This window comes from Balaenoptera borealis (assembly GCF_965194805.1).
Source record: "Balaenoptera borealis genome assembly, chromosome: 7".
Lineage (NCBI taxonomy): Eukaryota > Metazoa > Chordata > Mammalia > Artiodactyla > Balaenopteridae > Balaenoptera > Balaenoptera borealis.
The window spans coordinates 56,339,939-56,356,211 of NC_138864.1; the positions used below are offsets into that span (position 1 = coordinate 56,339,939).

Here is a 16,273-nt window from a genome sequence, read left to right on the forward strand (position 1 = left end):
GTTCAATCAGCAAGATATCCAAAACTGCTTTTCAACAAGTCAGCAATTATGCACTCTAGGGATTGTTTTCCAGCATAGGCATTATATGCTAAAACACTTAGCAGAGTTTCTTGAACACAGCTGGTATTGAGTAAAAATTAGCTTGCTTCTTCTCTTCCAGGTGGTAAAATGATTATAAGCTAGGCTAGCAGGTTTTCTGATACTAGTAAATCCATTTTTTTTCCTGCCAATAATTCTATTAGAAATAAAAAATTACAGTAGCACTATCATAAGTGCGTGGTATGTCTTTTCTCATTTAATCATCACAACTCTATGAGATAGATACTATGACTATCCATATTTTATATACGAGGAAACAGAGGTACTGAGAGATTAAGTAACTTGCCCAAGGCCACATAGCTGGAAAGAACTGAGGCCAGGATTTAAACCTAGGCAACCAGATGCCAGAGTTTTTCTCCTTTTTTTTTTTTTTTTTAAAATTAATTAATTAATTAATTTATGGCTGCGTTGGGTCTTCGTTTCTGTGCGAGGGCTTTCTTTAGTTGCGGCGAGCGGGGGCCACTCTTCATCGCAGTGCGCGGGCCTCTCACTATCGCGGCCTCTCTTGTTGCGGAGCACAGGCTCCAGACGCGCAGGCTCAGTAGTTGTGGCTCATGGGCCCAGTTGCTCCGCGGCATGTGGGATCTTCCCAGACCAGGGCTCGAACCCGTGTCCCCTGCATTGGCAGGCAGATTCTCAACCACTGCGCTACCAGGGAAGCCCCGATGCCAGAGTTTTTAATCAACTATCCTGTTCTGCCTCCCATCTAACTGAAACGTTACAGGTGAGTTTCATGACATGTTTTTCCTGCTTCAGGATTTGTTACCTCAAATCCTTTTGGAAGTAGCTTTTTGAGATTCCTTAGTGATCTCCACTAATGCCATCATCTTATGATTTAGTGACCTTCCACAGAAGCCCCAGCCAATCCAATTTAGAGAGAAATAGGCAAAAATAAACTTCATATCTTTTAAAAAACCTGATAGATCTATAGGTCAATATTTATCCTTAAGAAATATAAATTTAGCTTTAAACGCAATAAGCAATGGATTATTTATAACCACTGAAGTCAGCAACAATTAGAACATTCTTTTCAACTGGAAGGATCTCAAGTCATCAAATAAAATAGAGATTTTATACCTACAAAAAGACCACACCTGATTCCATAAATACCTCTACTTCAACTGAGGTTTCAAAATGGTTATAAAAAGCACTACAAGTCTCAGCATGATTTCTAAGACTTAAAATATCTTATCTTAGGGAAAAAAAACCGGTAATAGGAGTTAGGGCAAAACTGTACATTAGGAACTTCCCTTACTACAGACAAAAGTGAAATTCGTTAAGACATTTATTGAGAAAAAGCCAAATACATTACTCTTTTCTTTCAATTTGAGAAAGCAAATAAGCAAAACGAGTGCTAAAGAATGAAGAGGGAAAACAAATGGTAAGCTGAAAGGGGCTCAGGTGAATTTATGGGAGAATTTAATAACATCTGCTAAATAGCACAGAGTTTCTGTTTGTCTTTTTATGTGTTTTGAAGAAGAGGAGTTTATGGCTTACAGATTGCTGTATTCTTATGGGCAGAAGCTACTTTATCCAAGAATGTTACTGTCCTCCTGTTCACATGGCTAATGCTAGGCAAAAGAGTAAGGTCCAGTATCAGCCATCAGGATATTGGATTAACAATATCCACCGGTTTAACTGGCTTGTGGCCTTGGGACTCCTCCACCAAAAGCATCCTGTATTCCTCTAGAAAGAAAGTTCAAAGTAATGATTGGAAAAGTTAAAGTTTATACTCTTTTATTTAAAACATTCAGACATTCAGGGAACATTTTCAAAAGTTCCTGAAAATTGAAAATAAATGTCCTTGAATGTGTAAAAACATAAATACACAAAGAAAAACAAAAATGAGCAAAAATTGTCAACAAGTGTGAAACATAGTATTAGTTAATTAAAAATCCCACCTAATTTCATCAAAGATTTGAGGTAAAGACATAAATTGTTCATAAAAAAAAAAACCCAGAAGTACAAGCTTAATGTGAGCGAGACAAGATGTGCAGTCATTAAATCATTTTATGACCCTTTAAGTAGATTTTTGTTTTTCTGGATTAAGGGGTGTCTGCAGTTGTCTCTGACAGGACCTTTTTGAGAGAAGACATTAGGCACCAACTGCTTCAGAGCATTAAGTTGCTATGGGAAACCTCCCACTCGCTTCATTTTGTATCTTGCTGTCCTCTAAGAGCACACAAAGGCGGAGGAGTTTTGTTACTCAGCAGTCCTTTGAGCACTACTGCTAAAAGTCAAAAGATGTAAAAACTGGTTTTGACGACTCAGCTGGAGTGACAGTAACTCTACTTTTGAAAAGAAATGACCCTGGCAGGAAGCTATTTGCTCCTACACGGTGAGCTCTGGTGACAGAAAGTGTGGCAAAGGGCTTCGAATGATTACTGGCTTTCAGGGTAACCCAATATACCTTGGCCTTCTGAAAGAATTTTAGAGGTGCCAGTCTGAGACATTCCTGCCATTTGCCCCCAAGACTCACTTTTCAAGATTACTATTTGATACACCTAGTTTTAGTTATTTCACAGGTGTGAATGATCATCTGCGGCAAGCCGACCTGCCAGCTAGACTGATGTTATCTGAATTCAGAGAATGGCTGCCTTAAGAAGTCAGCAATGAAAAAACTTAAACTGTGCATATGGATGAGAACTATAGAAATTAACTCCTTTTTAAACATGTTCCCCAAGATACTGTAGTTCTTAACACCCCTTTTCAGTTTTAATTTAGCCTCCATTCTGATTCTAGAACAACTACATTATACATTAAAAGAGATTTGTCAAGATAAATGCAAGGAACAGGGAGTGGACTCTAAATCTTGTTTTCTATAAACTGCGTTTTTGAACATAACAATTTTGGACTTGCTTCTGTTAGAAAATACATTACAGTAATTCTAATACAGTTGCTGCTTGGTACACAAAAAGGATGCTTTTAAATGATCAAAGGAAAGGTTATGTCAAGAAATTGATGTGAAGAAAAACTAAAAGCTAGAATATTTTAAAACACATTTAAAATAAAATAAGAAAAAACCCCAACTAAACACTGACCTGATATAACATGGCTTTAAATGCCAAGTGTCTTAATCTCATGGTTAAAATTTCCCCTGCTCTGCCATAAAATAATCCCTGGAAAAGAAAGAAACAAACAAAAATCTACATTTATTCTTCACTGTCTTATCTATTTCTTTGGAACATTTAGTTACTATATTTACTTATTTGCATTTTATTTAGTTATTATATTTAGTTACTATTTTTAACTCAAATAGGATGACATAAAACAGTAATCACGTACATATTTGTTTAATTCATTAAAAGTTTACCTGAATGAAATAACTGACAAAGCAAATAATACCCAACATTACAAATATCATGGAATAAATTTCTGCATCATGCTTTAATGTGGTTTTATCATCATTTTCAAACATCTGAAAAGGAATAGATTTTTTAAATCAGGTGATTGGAGGAGAATATATTATAAAAGAAAGAAAAAACTAAAACGTCTATTCATCAGGATTTTAAAAATGAATTTCAGCATAATAATTTCCACACATTTCTGGGGAAAAAATGTACCATTATTCTATCCTTTACGTTCATAAATAAAAAAAAAAATTCACTACTTCAATAAAAAAAAAAATTCACTCTTAATTCTCTCCCTTAAGCTATGTAAATATAGGATCAGACAAATGAGTCCTCTATCTGCTATTAATATCAGCACATATTTTCGAAGAAACTATTGAAATTAGTTTTCTGATTGAGTTATTATTTCTAATAACTTCTCATAACTCAGGTTTCTTAATATTCCTCTATTCAGAGTACTACCTGCAATATGAGACCTTTATAAATTTCTCTAGAAATTGTTCCTAGAATTAGTAGTTATACATATACTGGCATCTATGTTGACACAGCGTAGCAACAGTCCAAGAGACTGAAGACTTAAGGTGGCTCTAATAAGATCCGTGAATTCATCAGCTCTCCTGGGTTCCCCAGCACAACCCCAAACTCTCATTATTTCCTCTCTCTGAGCTGGCTGGTAATAAAAAATGGCCATTGTTCAGACCAGTTGAAGGAAAGAGTGGTCGCATTTGTCTCTTTTATTACTTCAGTGCTTTGGAATGCTGATACAGCACTGGAGTCAGAATTAGAAAACAAAGCAATTTCTTTACTGATTGCCCAGTCAACAAGGTCCAGCCAAACACTTCACAATAGAGGCTGGCTTATCCCCTGAGAACATTAGTTAACCTTTCTATCATGGATTCCACACTAGGGGTGACCTACTACACGTCCCAATTTTCCCCTTGCTGGGTCAAAGTATACCAGGTCTGTTCTCTCAGGTTACACTTTGTTTAAAATTTTAAAAAATATTAGCAAATAAATTTTACTTACAGTTGCAATTTTTGCAAAGATGATGGAAAATACTGGATGAACAGTTCCATTTAGAACAGAAGCCAATGTCCCCAGAACCACAGAAGGCCATTCAGACTTGTTTAATTTAAAAATTTTTAATAGAGAAACTTCAGGAAGACTTATCTATAAATAAAATACCTTGGTTATAACCCCAGTTTGAGAGCATAATGGAACCTAGAGAAGTTAGCCAATCTTGAATAAATCTATAATGTAAAATATCAAATATAATAGGTAACAGAGTAGAAAGTAGAATTTTTCTTAGAAAAATTTTACTGCCCATATTACTGATAAAGATCTCAAAACATAAAATAAATTTTACACAAAAGTGACTATCTGTGCAACTTATCACCTTTTGGCATTTCACTCAGTCACTATCATTAAAAAAGTACAAATTAACCCACATGTTCTGAGAGCTAAGACTCACAGAAGAAATGACAGGCCTACTTTCCTTTACACCTGTTAAACTGGATTGAATATCATGCTCTAGCATAGGACAAAATCTAGATAGGAACTAAGCAGAGACAAAAGATAAAAGTTTTCCTAGCATTTTAAGCTTGAAAGTTTTCTAGTTTTGTGACTTATTTATGGAAACATTTTTCTAATATCTTGGTTAAAAGCTTGTTTTGGGGTTCCCATTTATAAGTTAAGTGCTGCAATATCTGAACATATTACTTACAGTCACCAAGCCTCAGTTTCCTTATCTTTTTGAAGAAGGTATCAGTTCCTATCTTACAGGATTTAAAAAAAAAAAATTTTATATTGGAGGATAGTTGATCTACAATGTTGTGTTAGTTTCAGGTGTACAGCAAAGTGATTCAGTTATGCATATACCCATTCTTTTTCAGATTCTTTTCCCATACAGGTTATTACAGAATATTGAGTAGAGTTCCCTGTGCTATACAGTAGGTCCTTGTTGATTATCTATTTTATGTATAGCAGTGAGATCCCAAACTCCTAATTTATCCCTCACCGCCCACCTTTCCCCTTTGGTAACTGTAAGTTTGTTTTCTAAGTTTGTGAGTCTGTTTCTATTTTGTAAATAAGTTCATTTGTATCATTCTTTTAGATTCTACATATAAGTGATATCCTATGATATTTGTCTTTCTCTGTCTGATTTACTTCACTTAGTAAAATAATCTCTAGGTCCATCCATGTTGCTGCAAATGGCATAATTTCATTCCTTTTTACGGCTGAATAGAGGATTGTTTTTATTTTTTTATTTTATTTTATTAAATTTATTTATTTATTTTTGGCTGCGTTGGGTCTTCGTTGCTGCGCGTGGGCTTTCCCTAGTTGCAGTGAGCGGGACCTACTCTTCGTTGTGGTGCGCAGGCTTCTCATTGCTGTGGCTTCTCTCGTTGCAGAGCAATGGCTCTAGGTGCGTGGGCTTCAGTAATTGTGGCTCTTGGGCTCTAGAGCGCAGGCTAAGCAGTTGTGGCACACGGGCTTAGTTGCTCCACAGCATGTGGGATCTTCCCGGACCAGGGTTTGAACCCCTGTCCCCTGCATTGGCAGGTGGATTCTTAACCACTGAGCCACCAGGGAAACCCGAGCATTGTTTTTAGAATTAAGCTTAACTCAGTATTTGCAAACAGTAAGTACCCAATAAATGTTGGCTGTTGCTGATGTTATTATGAAAAGAAGGATAATGTTATGCAAAATCCCAGATCTTATACAGAGAAAGAACACTGCAAGTAGCTCTGGTATCTGCCAGTCTTTCCTGGGATCCATGGAGGGTGCTATGGGGAGGTAGTGGTCACAATAATCAGAGGATAAATAACACAGTGGTGAATTCCCCTTACTCTTGTCTGGAATATGTAGGGGATTTATTTCAGAAACTTAAAAAATCTTATGAATAATTTTGTAGTGAGTAATTATTTTGAATAGGAAAGTAGACAGCAAACTACGAGGCATTTCACATGTTAAAACTTCCTCACGGCATTCACTCTTGAAGTAATGGTGTTTACGAACCTAATAACCAGAGAAAGACGTCAGGAAAGACTATAAAATAGTTTATAATTCTTGCTTTAATTTTAGTCTGGCAACTATAATAGAAACTCCATTGTCTGAATAAAAGAACATTTAAAATTCTAAAGCCTTTAAAGTCTATTTTCAGGATGGCTAAACCTGGGGTTACTTAATAATTTGATTACCAATTATCTTTCTTTCTGAAGTTTTCTGAAGATTATCATCATAAAGAGCCTTACTTTTCAGTTAGGTCACTGTCCAACAGAATATACAGAAATTTTAAAAGTTCCATTCCAACTCTTTGTGGGGCACTAAATACAAATTTTCTTTTTTGTTAAATTCTTTATAAAATTACGTCATTTTGTAAGGAAACTAAGGCTTAGCATGTCCTAGGAACAACACCAGTAAATTACAGAGCCAGTAAATGTAGGAGGGCTGTCTTGCTCCTACAGAATAATCTACCCTTTTGCCTCTAAAAATATAAAACAGATGGGAAAAAATGGGTATTACTTAAATAAAGTTATAAGATAGAAAAGAATAAAATGAAATAAGGTAAAAACAAAATGAAAATTTTTAGTAAAATCATGAAGGACTCTGTGCTACCTAACTGTGTTACAGGTTATAGCATGTTTTAACAGAATTTGATATAAAAATATATGAAATTAGAGGCATTTTGTAAAGAGATATGAAAAGGTTTAAAAAAGCTAAACAAATCTCTTAAAGATTTTAAAATTTAATCTGATATGTTTTAGAGCTTTATTGCATTATAATTTTCATGCAATAAGCTGCACATATTTAAAATGTACAATTTGAAAAGTTTAGACATAACTACACACCCATGAAACCTTCACCACAGTCAACATAGTGAACACATCCATTACCCCTGTAAGTTTTCTCCTGCTTTTGTATTCCGTTTCTTCCATACCTCTCAGCTGCCAGTGCTCTTCCACTAAAACCACTGATGTGTTTTCTGTCACTATAGATTGTTTTGCAATTTCTAGAGTTTTCTTTTAATAAATGGAATCACATAGTATGTGCTCTTTTCATCTGGATTCTTTTGCTCAACATAATTACTTTGAGATTTATTCATTCTGTTGCATGAATTCATATTTCATTCATTTTCATTGCTGAGCAGTATTCCATTGTATGGATATACCACAATTTATCTGTTGACATAAGCTTGGGTCATTCCAAGTTTTGGACTATTACAAATAAAGCTGCTATAAATACCCACATACAAGACTTTGTGTGGACATATGCTTTCATTTCTCTTGGGTAAAAACCTAGAAAAGGAGTGGCTGGATCATAGTAGGTGTATGTTTAACTTTTTAAGAAACTGCTAAATGATTTTCTGAAGTGGGATTACTAATTTTTTATTCCCACCAACAAAATGTGGAGTTCTAGATGCTCCTCATCATCACCAATACTTGGTACAGTCTTTTTAGATTTAACCATTCTAATAGGTGTATCATGACATCTCGGTTATGACTTAATTTGCATTTCTCTAATGCCTAATGATTTTAGGCATCTTTTTGTGTGCTCATTTCCCATATGCACATCTTCTTTGGCAAAATGTCTATTAAAATCTTCTGCCCATTTTTCAATTGGGTTATTGGTATTTTTATTACTGTGCTTTGGGAGTTCTTTCTATATTCTGGACACAGTCCTTTATCACATATGTGACTTACAAATATTTTCTTCCAGTTTATGGCCTATGTTTTCATTTCTTAAAAAGTTTTTCAAGGAATTCCCTGGCGGTACAGTGGTTAGGAGTGGGGAAGCAAGCATGGAAACAAGTGCTCCTTGCCCAACTGAACAAAGCTATTAGGGTCGTACCCTGGGATTGGAAGACTGGGTCCCGTACATGCTAGTGCTTATCTGCATCCAGTGAGTGGAGATAAGCATGACTCAAATATATGACTCAAATTGATCTTGAGCATCACTGTTTGTGATCTGTACCACACCTCCTGAGCCAATGTTTTTACCCATGGTTTGCCACATAGGAAAGGATTTTCATGAGATTTCTTGCCCCAACAATTTCCTCTGACATAAATGCAGTCTTATTTGAGGGCCTCTTTCTTATAGTGTCACAGTGATGTTAGAGTGAAGTTAGGGAAAGAATTTGGTTTGGTAAACTTAGTGCTATAATAACGTTTTATTGTAAATAAGTTCTAAATGCTATAAGGATTGTATCAAAATTCATTGGAGAACATGGTGGTAACTTGTGGATAGTTGAACCATTACCTCTTTATTTCGGATGGATTCCTCAGACTTGTCAGTAAAGTCTGACTTGATGCTATTCATAGAGCACAGAGGAATTGAGCTGATATCTTTTTCAGTAGAATATGCCATTGAGTTCATCTGTTCATCAGCTTTTTTAATATCCTAAATGGAGAATATACATGTTACCACTAGAAGAATGCCTTAAAAATTCAAAGCAACTTTATTAAGCATCCCTCTAAAATTGTACTGCTTCTGTTATTGAAAGTGGTGTATTCCTGAGCAGTTCTTGCTAAAGTTTTCAGACTTGATACAGAGACCGTAAGCCCAACTCATACTAAAATGTTAGTGAGTAACAATAGTTTTTATTGTGCCTTTTCCCCCAAAGACCTGTACAATTAACTAGAGAAAACAACGTCTTAATTCAAAACAATTATTCCACTAACAAGGACGGATCTTAGTAAAAGAAGTTTGTGAGGGAGATGACTCAAATATACCCTCTCTCTGATCCCTTCTTCCCAGCCTTCTCTGGAGCTTACAGATTGATAACATATAGCAAGGCAGTTAAATGTGAGGCTGGTCCTGGGCCTGAGATAGATCTCAGGAGACAATAACATTTTCCAGGCTTGCCACTGCTGCCCATTCCAATCTGACCAAAAAGCAAAATTGGTGGGGCCAGCTCCAAAAGAATGAGAAATTCTGAAGCCATCAAGTTAACCTTAAAGCTGCTTAAATCATAGAATAGGATAAAGTTCTAAACCAGATTGCTCTAAGTCTAGTTTTTGTTTTTCTTGCTACTCCAAGAAATAAGACCAGTTTCAGTGGAATAAAGGAGTTACATATTCTCTGCTTATCTGAATGTGGTGCGAGTAAATTTGTGACTTCCTCGTGAAGAGGTGGGAGGAGGGGTGAAGACAGAAATGAAGAGGCCAGTTAGGGTGATGGTGGCCCTGACCGTGGTGGGGAGTAGAGATGGAAAGACTTAGATAATTTTAGGTGCAAGGGAGATGTACATGGAAGGCTTCCCAGGGACACTGTGATTCTTTAACAAGATTAACAACTGTTAATCAGGCATTTCAAACTACCATGAACTTTAACCAGCTATCCTAATATCTTTAATCAGACATTCCTTTATGCTGTCACTTTCTTTTTTTCAGTAAATTTCTCTACCAAGAAAGAAATTTTTTATTTGGCATTTTTTCAGGAGTTATTTGCTTTGTGGCAAGTTTAAAATAAAATTTTTACTTCTCATGATAAAATTTTCTAAAGAGGTGCTTTAACAGATCAAAGACAATTCCTTTTCCTGAGAAGGCTGCTAGGCAAAATAACAATGACAAGAAGTTTTGGTATGTATGTATCTCTACCTGTTTTTATTTCATTTTTGTGTGAAAACTCACTAAAGGAAGCTCACAGACTCACTATGTCTGTAAATAATTATGTACATCCTAGATAAATAACTACAGCATTAAATCTGTACCTGATTACAGCAATAACCATGGTTTGAACTTTCCTTAAAAGTTTGACTGGATAACAAACGCTAATGCTAAGAATGGTAATATAATAAAATTTATTATGTTAACAATAATTCTAGGTACTTTACATAATTGAACTCATTTAATACTCAATGTAATTAATTAATATGTTATTATTATTTTCCTCACTTTAGAGTTTAGAAAACTGAGGCACAGAGAATTTAAACAACTTACCCACAGTCCTAAAACTATTAAGTGGCAGAGTAAGGATTTCAACTTGCTGTGTCTCCACAGCTTGTGACTGTAACCATTTTTCTATGCTGCTTTTTGGGATTGATTTTCTTAGCAGCATTAACTTTGTAATACTTATGAAAATCATGAATTGTCATAAATTGATTCATTTGGACACTATAGGCAATAGTGGCAAATAAATGCATCCAGAGTTTCAGAAATGTGTTACTGTTTATGTAGATACCATGTATGTTATGTTTACTATACATTTCCCAGAATATTAGAGCTGTTCATTGAGTATTAATATTTAAAATTGTACTATTATATCGGAATGAACATTATTTTAGGTAATCAGAGAGTACTAATCCATTTTGAATAAGGTATTTTAAATTTTTATACACTTATACCACAAACACTCCATTTTTGTTTTCCTTATGTTGTGGAACTCTTTCACCTAACACCTAAAAATGGAGTTTTAGTTTAGTTATAATGAAAAATAAAGAAGTGTTCCTTCAAAGAAAGATCTGAGTGTAGTAGTTTTTTAAAATCTCAAAATAGGGTTAATTTGACTACAGTTATTTCCTTTTATTGTTACAATTATTAGTTTGAAAATATTGAACTTTATAACTTCATAAATTGTTAAGTCTACTATGGAATGCAAATCATGCAAATTCAACTGGCAAATAACATGTACATTTTATTTTTAAAGAAAAATATAGCCTAATATAAAATAAAATTGGAATCAAGCAGTTTTAAAATCAAGCAGTTTTAAAATCAGTATAAGATTACATTTTCAAACTTTTAATTTTTTTTTATTATCATTGCTTTAGAGGATGTGTTTAAAAATCCTTCATTCTAGAATTGTGGAGAAAGCTGGGGTTTGAAATTCTAAGTTTGATGAGATGGAGACTCATAACTTTCTAAATTTCCTAATTTGTGAAATAATAATGTTGATATCAAAAATATAATCAGAAAGTTGAAGAAGTAAAATAAACCAAAAAAGGCTGATATTAGTTGTCTGCAGAAGACCCCTTGGAAAGAAGGCTGCCTTCCAGACCAGGAGATGAAGGCAGAATGAAGAAGAGACCTAGAGCATAATCACTATCACTTATGTTAATGTGCCCTAATGAAAGAACCATGTGAAATTCAGTAGCGTAGATCATATGCATGCAGACATGTGGATCCTCAAAAACAGGAGTTTGTCAGTGTGCCTCCAGGATTATTGTGCCTCCTCTTCATTGCCTAATATGAGCTTTCTGGTCTACCTGTGAGAATTTGGTGTGTACACGGTATGGATATATGTGTGCATCCTTTCATTCAGCAGATAGATTTTGAGTGTGCCAAGCACTGGGGTAGGTGCTTCCGACACAGGAAGTCTCAGCCTTTTCATAATCTGACCTTCATTATCCAAATTTTCCATTATTCCCCCCAAAACTCATTACTCATGGAAGGCTGGTCTCCTTTCTGTTTAGTTACAAACCAAGTTCCTTATTACTTCCACTTTACCTAAATTTCTCCTCCTTTTCCACCTCCTACCTTTATTTAAAAAAAATTTTTATTTATCTATTTTTGGCTGCATTGGGTCTTCATTGCTGCGCACGGGCTTCCTCTAGTTGTGGCGAGTGGGGGCTACTCTTTGTTAACGGTGCGCGGGCTTCTCATTGTGGTGGCTTCTCTTGTTGTGGAGCATGGGCTCTAGGCACACAGGCCTCAGTAATTGCAGCATGCGGGCTCAGTAGTTGTGGCGCACAGGCTTAGTTGCTCCATGGCATGTGGGATCTTCCCGGACCAGGGATTGAACCCGTGTCCCCTGCATTGGCAGGCGGATTCTTAACCACTGCGCCACCAGGGAAGTCCCCCTCCTACCTTCTTGCCTTCAAGATTCCTTCATGAATACTTCCATGGGTAATCTAGTTCCCTATATCCCCATCAGTCTTGCTTCTTATTTCTACAACTTGTAACATCTGTATGCATGATTCTGCATTTTGCCTCTGTAGCTAAGTTTTAAGTCTTTAAGTAGGGATTGTGTGTTATATTTCTTTGTGTTCTAACAAAAAGATCATGGAATATAGAGTTAGATTGTTCTGGATCTGCCACATACAAGATTTGAAGCCTATTTGTAGTGTGCCTGGCAAATATTAGGTACTATGTAACAATTAGTTCTTTAACTTTCATCATTATCTAGCACAATGCTGAGGATATTAGACTCACTGAATTTCTTCACTAAGGAACTATAAATAAACCTTGGTTGCCTTGTGAAACCTAAGATTATAATTCAAGACTTCTATTTTCTAGCATGGCGTGATTTCTGAAAAGTCAAAAAAAATAACACCTGCAAACATAACATTATGTCATGTAAACATTACCTGTGACATTGCAAGTGAATAATATAGACCTTGTTTTGCCATTAGTTCAGCATGTGTTCCTTTTTCCACCACCATCCCATCTTTTATAGATGATTTTGAGTAGGGTCTTAATGAAACAATAGAAGTTTGCCAGGGAGAAAAAGATGAGGGGTAATCATGATAGAGGCTACAGCAAATCAGGCAGTTGGGCTTAAAAGGGCATGCATTCAACAGGTGAATGGATAGGTGCACATATACAATGGAATATTACTCAGCCATAAAAAGAATGAAATAATGCTACTTGCAGCAACATGGATGGACCTAAAGATTATCAAACTATGTGAAATAAGTCAGACAAAGATAAATATCATATGATATCACTTACATGTGGAATCTAAAAATTGATACAAATGAACTTATTTACAAAACAGAAACAGACTCACAGATATAGAAAACAAACTTATGGTTACAAAAAGGGAAAGGGTGGGGGGAAGGGATAAATTAGGAGTTTGGGATTAGCAGATACAAACTATTATATATAAAATAGATAAACAACCAGATCCTCATGTATAGCACAGGAAACAATATTCAATATCTTGCAATAAACTATAATGGAAAAGAATCTGAAAAAGAATATGTGTATATATATATATATATATATATATATATACACACACATATACATATATCTGAATCACTTTGCTGTACACCAGAAACTAACACAACATTGTAAATCAACTATACTTCAATTAAAAAAAGGGCATGGATTTGTGAAGAATATTGAGGTTTACATGTAGCAGAGTTGTTTGAAGAATGGGAGGTCATGGGGCTAGGAATAGAATTTAGGGCTAGTTAGTGTAAAGCAATTCTAAAGAGTGTTTCTTCTGTACGGAACAGAATTTACAGGAAGTTTCTGAACAGGGGAATGGTGTATATAGATGAAATTTGTTCTTTACAAATTATCCATCACTCTGTTTTACATATGGTTTCAGGACTTTTAAGGTCTTTCTAAACCCTTAGATTCTATTTTTTCCATACAAGCTATTTTATCATGTTTTTGAGATTTAAGAGGTTACAAAATAATCAAGGTAAAAATGTTGATGCTGTGGTAAATAGCTACAGACATAATAGTTTGAACTGTTTTTATTGCTTTTTTTTCTCTTTTTACTCCTTAAGACAACTTAATTTATATATATATATGATTAATTATTAACTACTGATGGCAAAAATAATTATTACTTTTGAAAATATCTTACATTTTAAAGAATGTTAGAGTTTAAAAGGTTCTATAACTAACAGTTCTCTGGTTTTGCTCACACTGTCCCATGAGCTGATTTGGAAAGTATGCTTATTTTCCTCTAAGAGATAGAGAAACTGAGGCTCAGGAAGTTATGTGATGGATGTCAGTCCACATAGCAGGCAGGTGGTAATGCTGAAACGCACACTCAGGTCCTTTGAATGCTTTAAGTCCACAAACCCCGCTGCATCTCTGTGAGATGTCTTCCTGTTAATGTGACTAAAGCCCTTTGCATTGACTGCTTCTTAAACCCTGCAAGTTTTCTTTTCCTGTACTTTACACCAGCACTAAGTGTAGGCTTTTCATTCGGCCTACTCTTTTTGTAAACTTCTGTAAACAGTTTTACACATGAACAAAGTAGAACTATTCAAACTCCTTGTGTTGAAATGCAGGTAATGATGAGAATTACTGATCCTCAAGAGTGATCTTACAATACTGAGCATGCATACCAGAGAGCTATTTTCAATTCTATAATATATACTTCATTTAAATAATATTTATAAACTCTACTCTCTAATAGTCTATACAGTATGATTTTAAAAATGGGTGATTTCTGAATTTTGTAAAATATAAAAAATAAATATATTGGGAAAGGAGAATACCAAGGCAGTGTCTCAAAAAATGAAGGGTCAATTGTATAAAATAAAAGACAGAATTTTCCTTTGAACCAAGATGGTGTATCAAGGATAAGATTTATTCTCCCACCTGAAACCAAGAAAACAACTGGAAAAATGGTTTTCAAAACACTGAATATTTATTAGGCAATGAAGCACAGTGATCCCTTGAAACACAGAAGGTGAGAACTACAATTGCCCCAGCTTATTTCCTTGAAAGAGTTTTCAGGGTGCAGTGTGTGGAGGAGGAATGCAAGTGGAGTTGGTTGACTTGCTGAGTTAAGGAGGTGGGGTTAAGGGTCTGGGAAGACCAAGACAGCAAGAGTTCACAGAGAAGAGTGCTAGAGAGGAAAAAAATGCAAAGAGAACTTGGGAAATCTTTAGAGGATCCCTCTCAAGTATTCAATGGAGAACTGACTGTAGAAGAATGTGGAAACTACTCAAGGCTAGAGAAGGAGGCACCTGAAAGGATTAGAGGGTATCATATCTGTTCCAACCAGCATGACTGCGAAACTTTATAATTCACAGGGGCATTGGGTAGAGTACTCAAAAGAGTCCTGCCTCCATAGTGGAGAATAATTTGCTTTAGACTAAAAATAGCTCTGGTCTAGCCTAACAAAAATGAAAAGCAAAGAAAAAAATGTCAACTTGTTTCTAAGTAACAGTTGCATCTCTCAGCAAAAGTCAAGAATATTTCTAAGAATATAAAAATAACCAGACCCTACAAGGTAAAATTCACAATTTTTGACACCCAATAAAAAGTGGCCAGGCATGCAAAAAAGCTAGAAAATACAACTATTAACAAGGAGAAAAATCAATTAATCGAGACTGCTCCCGAACTAACACAGATGTAAAATTTAGCAGACAAGGACATTAAAGAAATAAATAGCACTGGAAATGGTAAATACATGGGAAATTATATAATTTATTCCTTATTATTTAAATCTCTTTAAAAATAATTGATGATTTAAGCAAAAAAAAAAGAAAACAACAGTGAAAACAATGTAGCATTGGGTTTATAATACATGTATAAGTTTATAACACATGTATATTACTATTAGATAATTAGATAATTATAATAATAATAGCTTGAAGGCCAGAAATGGAGGAATGGAAGTATACGAATGTAAGTTTTTTTTACTATATGAGAGGCGATGTAATATCATTTGAAGGTAGATGGTGATAAGTTAAAGGTATATACTATAAACCCTAAACCCATCACTGAAATAACAAAGAGTTATAGCTAATAAACTTACAAAAGAGATGAAAAGGAATCATAAAAAGTACTCAGGTAATCCAAGTGAAGGGAGAACATGAGGAAAACAGGAACAAGAGCAGAAAAATAGCAAAGATGATATATTTAAATTAATTCATATCAATAATCACATTAAATGTAAATGGTCTAAATACTCCAATTAAGTCAAGGATTGTCAGACTGAATACAAAGCCAAGAACCAACTGTATGCCACCTACAAGAAACACATTTTTTAAGTAAAGACACAAATAGGTCTACATTAAAAGGATGGAAAAAGACATACCATGATAACTCTAAGTAAAAGAAAGCTGGGGTGGGTTATATGAGTATCAGAAAAAGAAGACTAAGGAGCAAAGGACATAACCAGAGTAGAGA

At 34.9% G+C, this 16,273-nt stretch overlaps 1 protein-coding gene across 1 annotated transcript in view; it reads right to left on the reverse strand.

The window, feature by feature from the left end:
* Positions 1–16,273, reverse strand: part of ABCB5 (ATP binding cassette subfamily B member 5) — a gene marked incomplete at its 3' end in the record, with an annotated part of 114,181 nt that overhangs the window by 39,482 nt on the left and 58,426 nt on the right. The window contains 5 exon segments of the mRNA XM_082400422.1: positions 3,141–3,218; positions 3,413–3,517; positions 4,476–4,619; positions 8,709–8,849; positions 12,754–12,973. Coding sequence (XP_082256548.1) covers positions 3,141–3,218; positions 3,413–3,517; positions 4,476–4,619; positions 8,709–8,849; positions 12,754–12,973 — 688 coding nt within the window.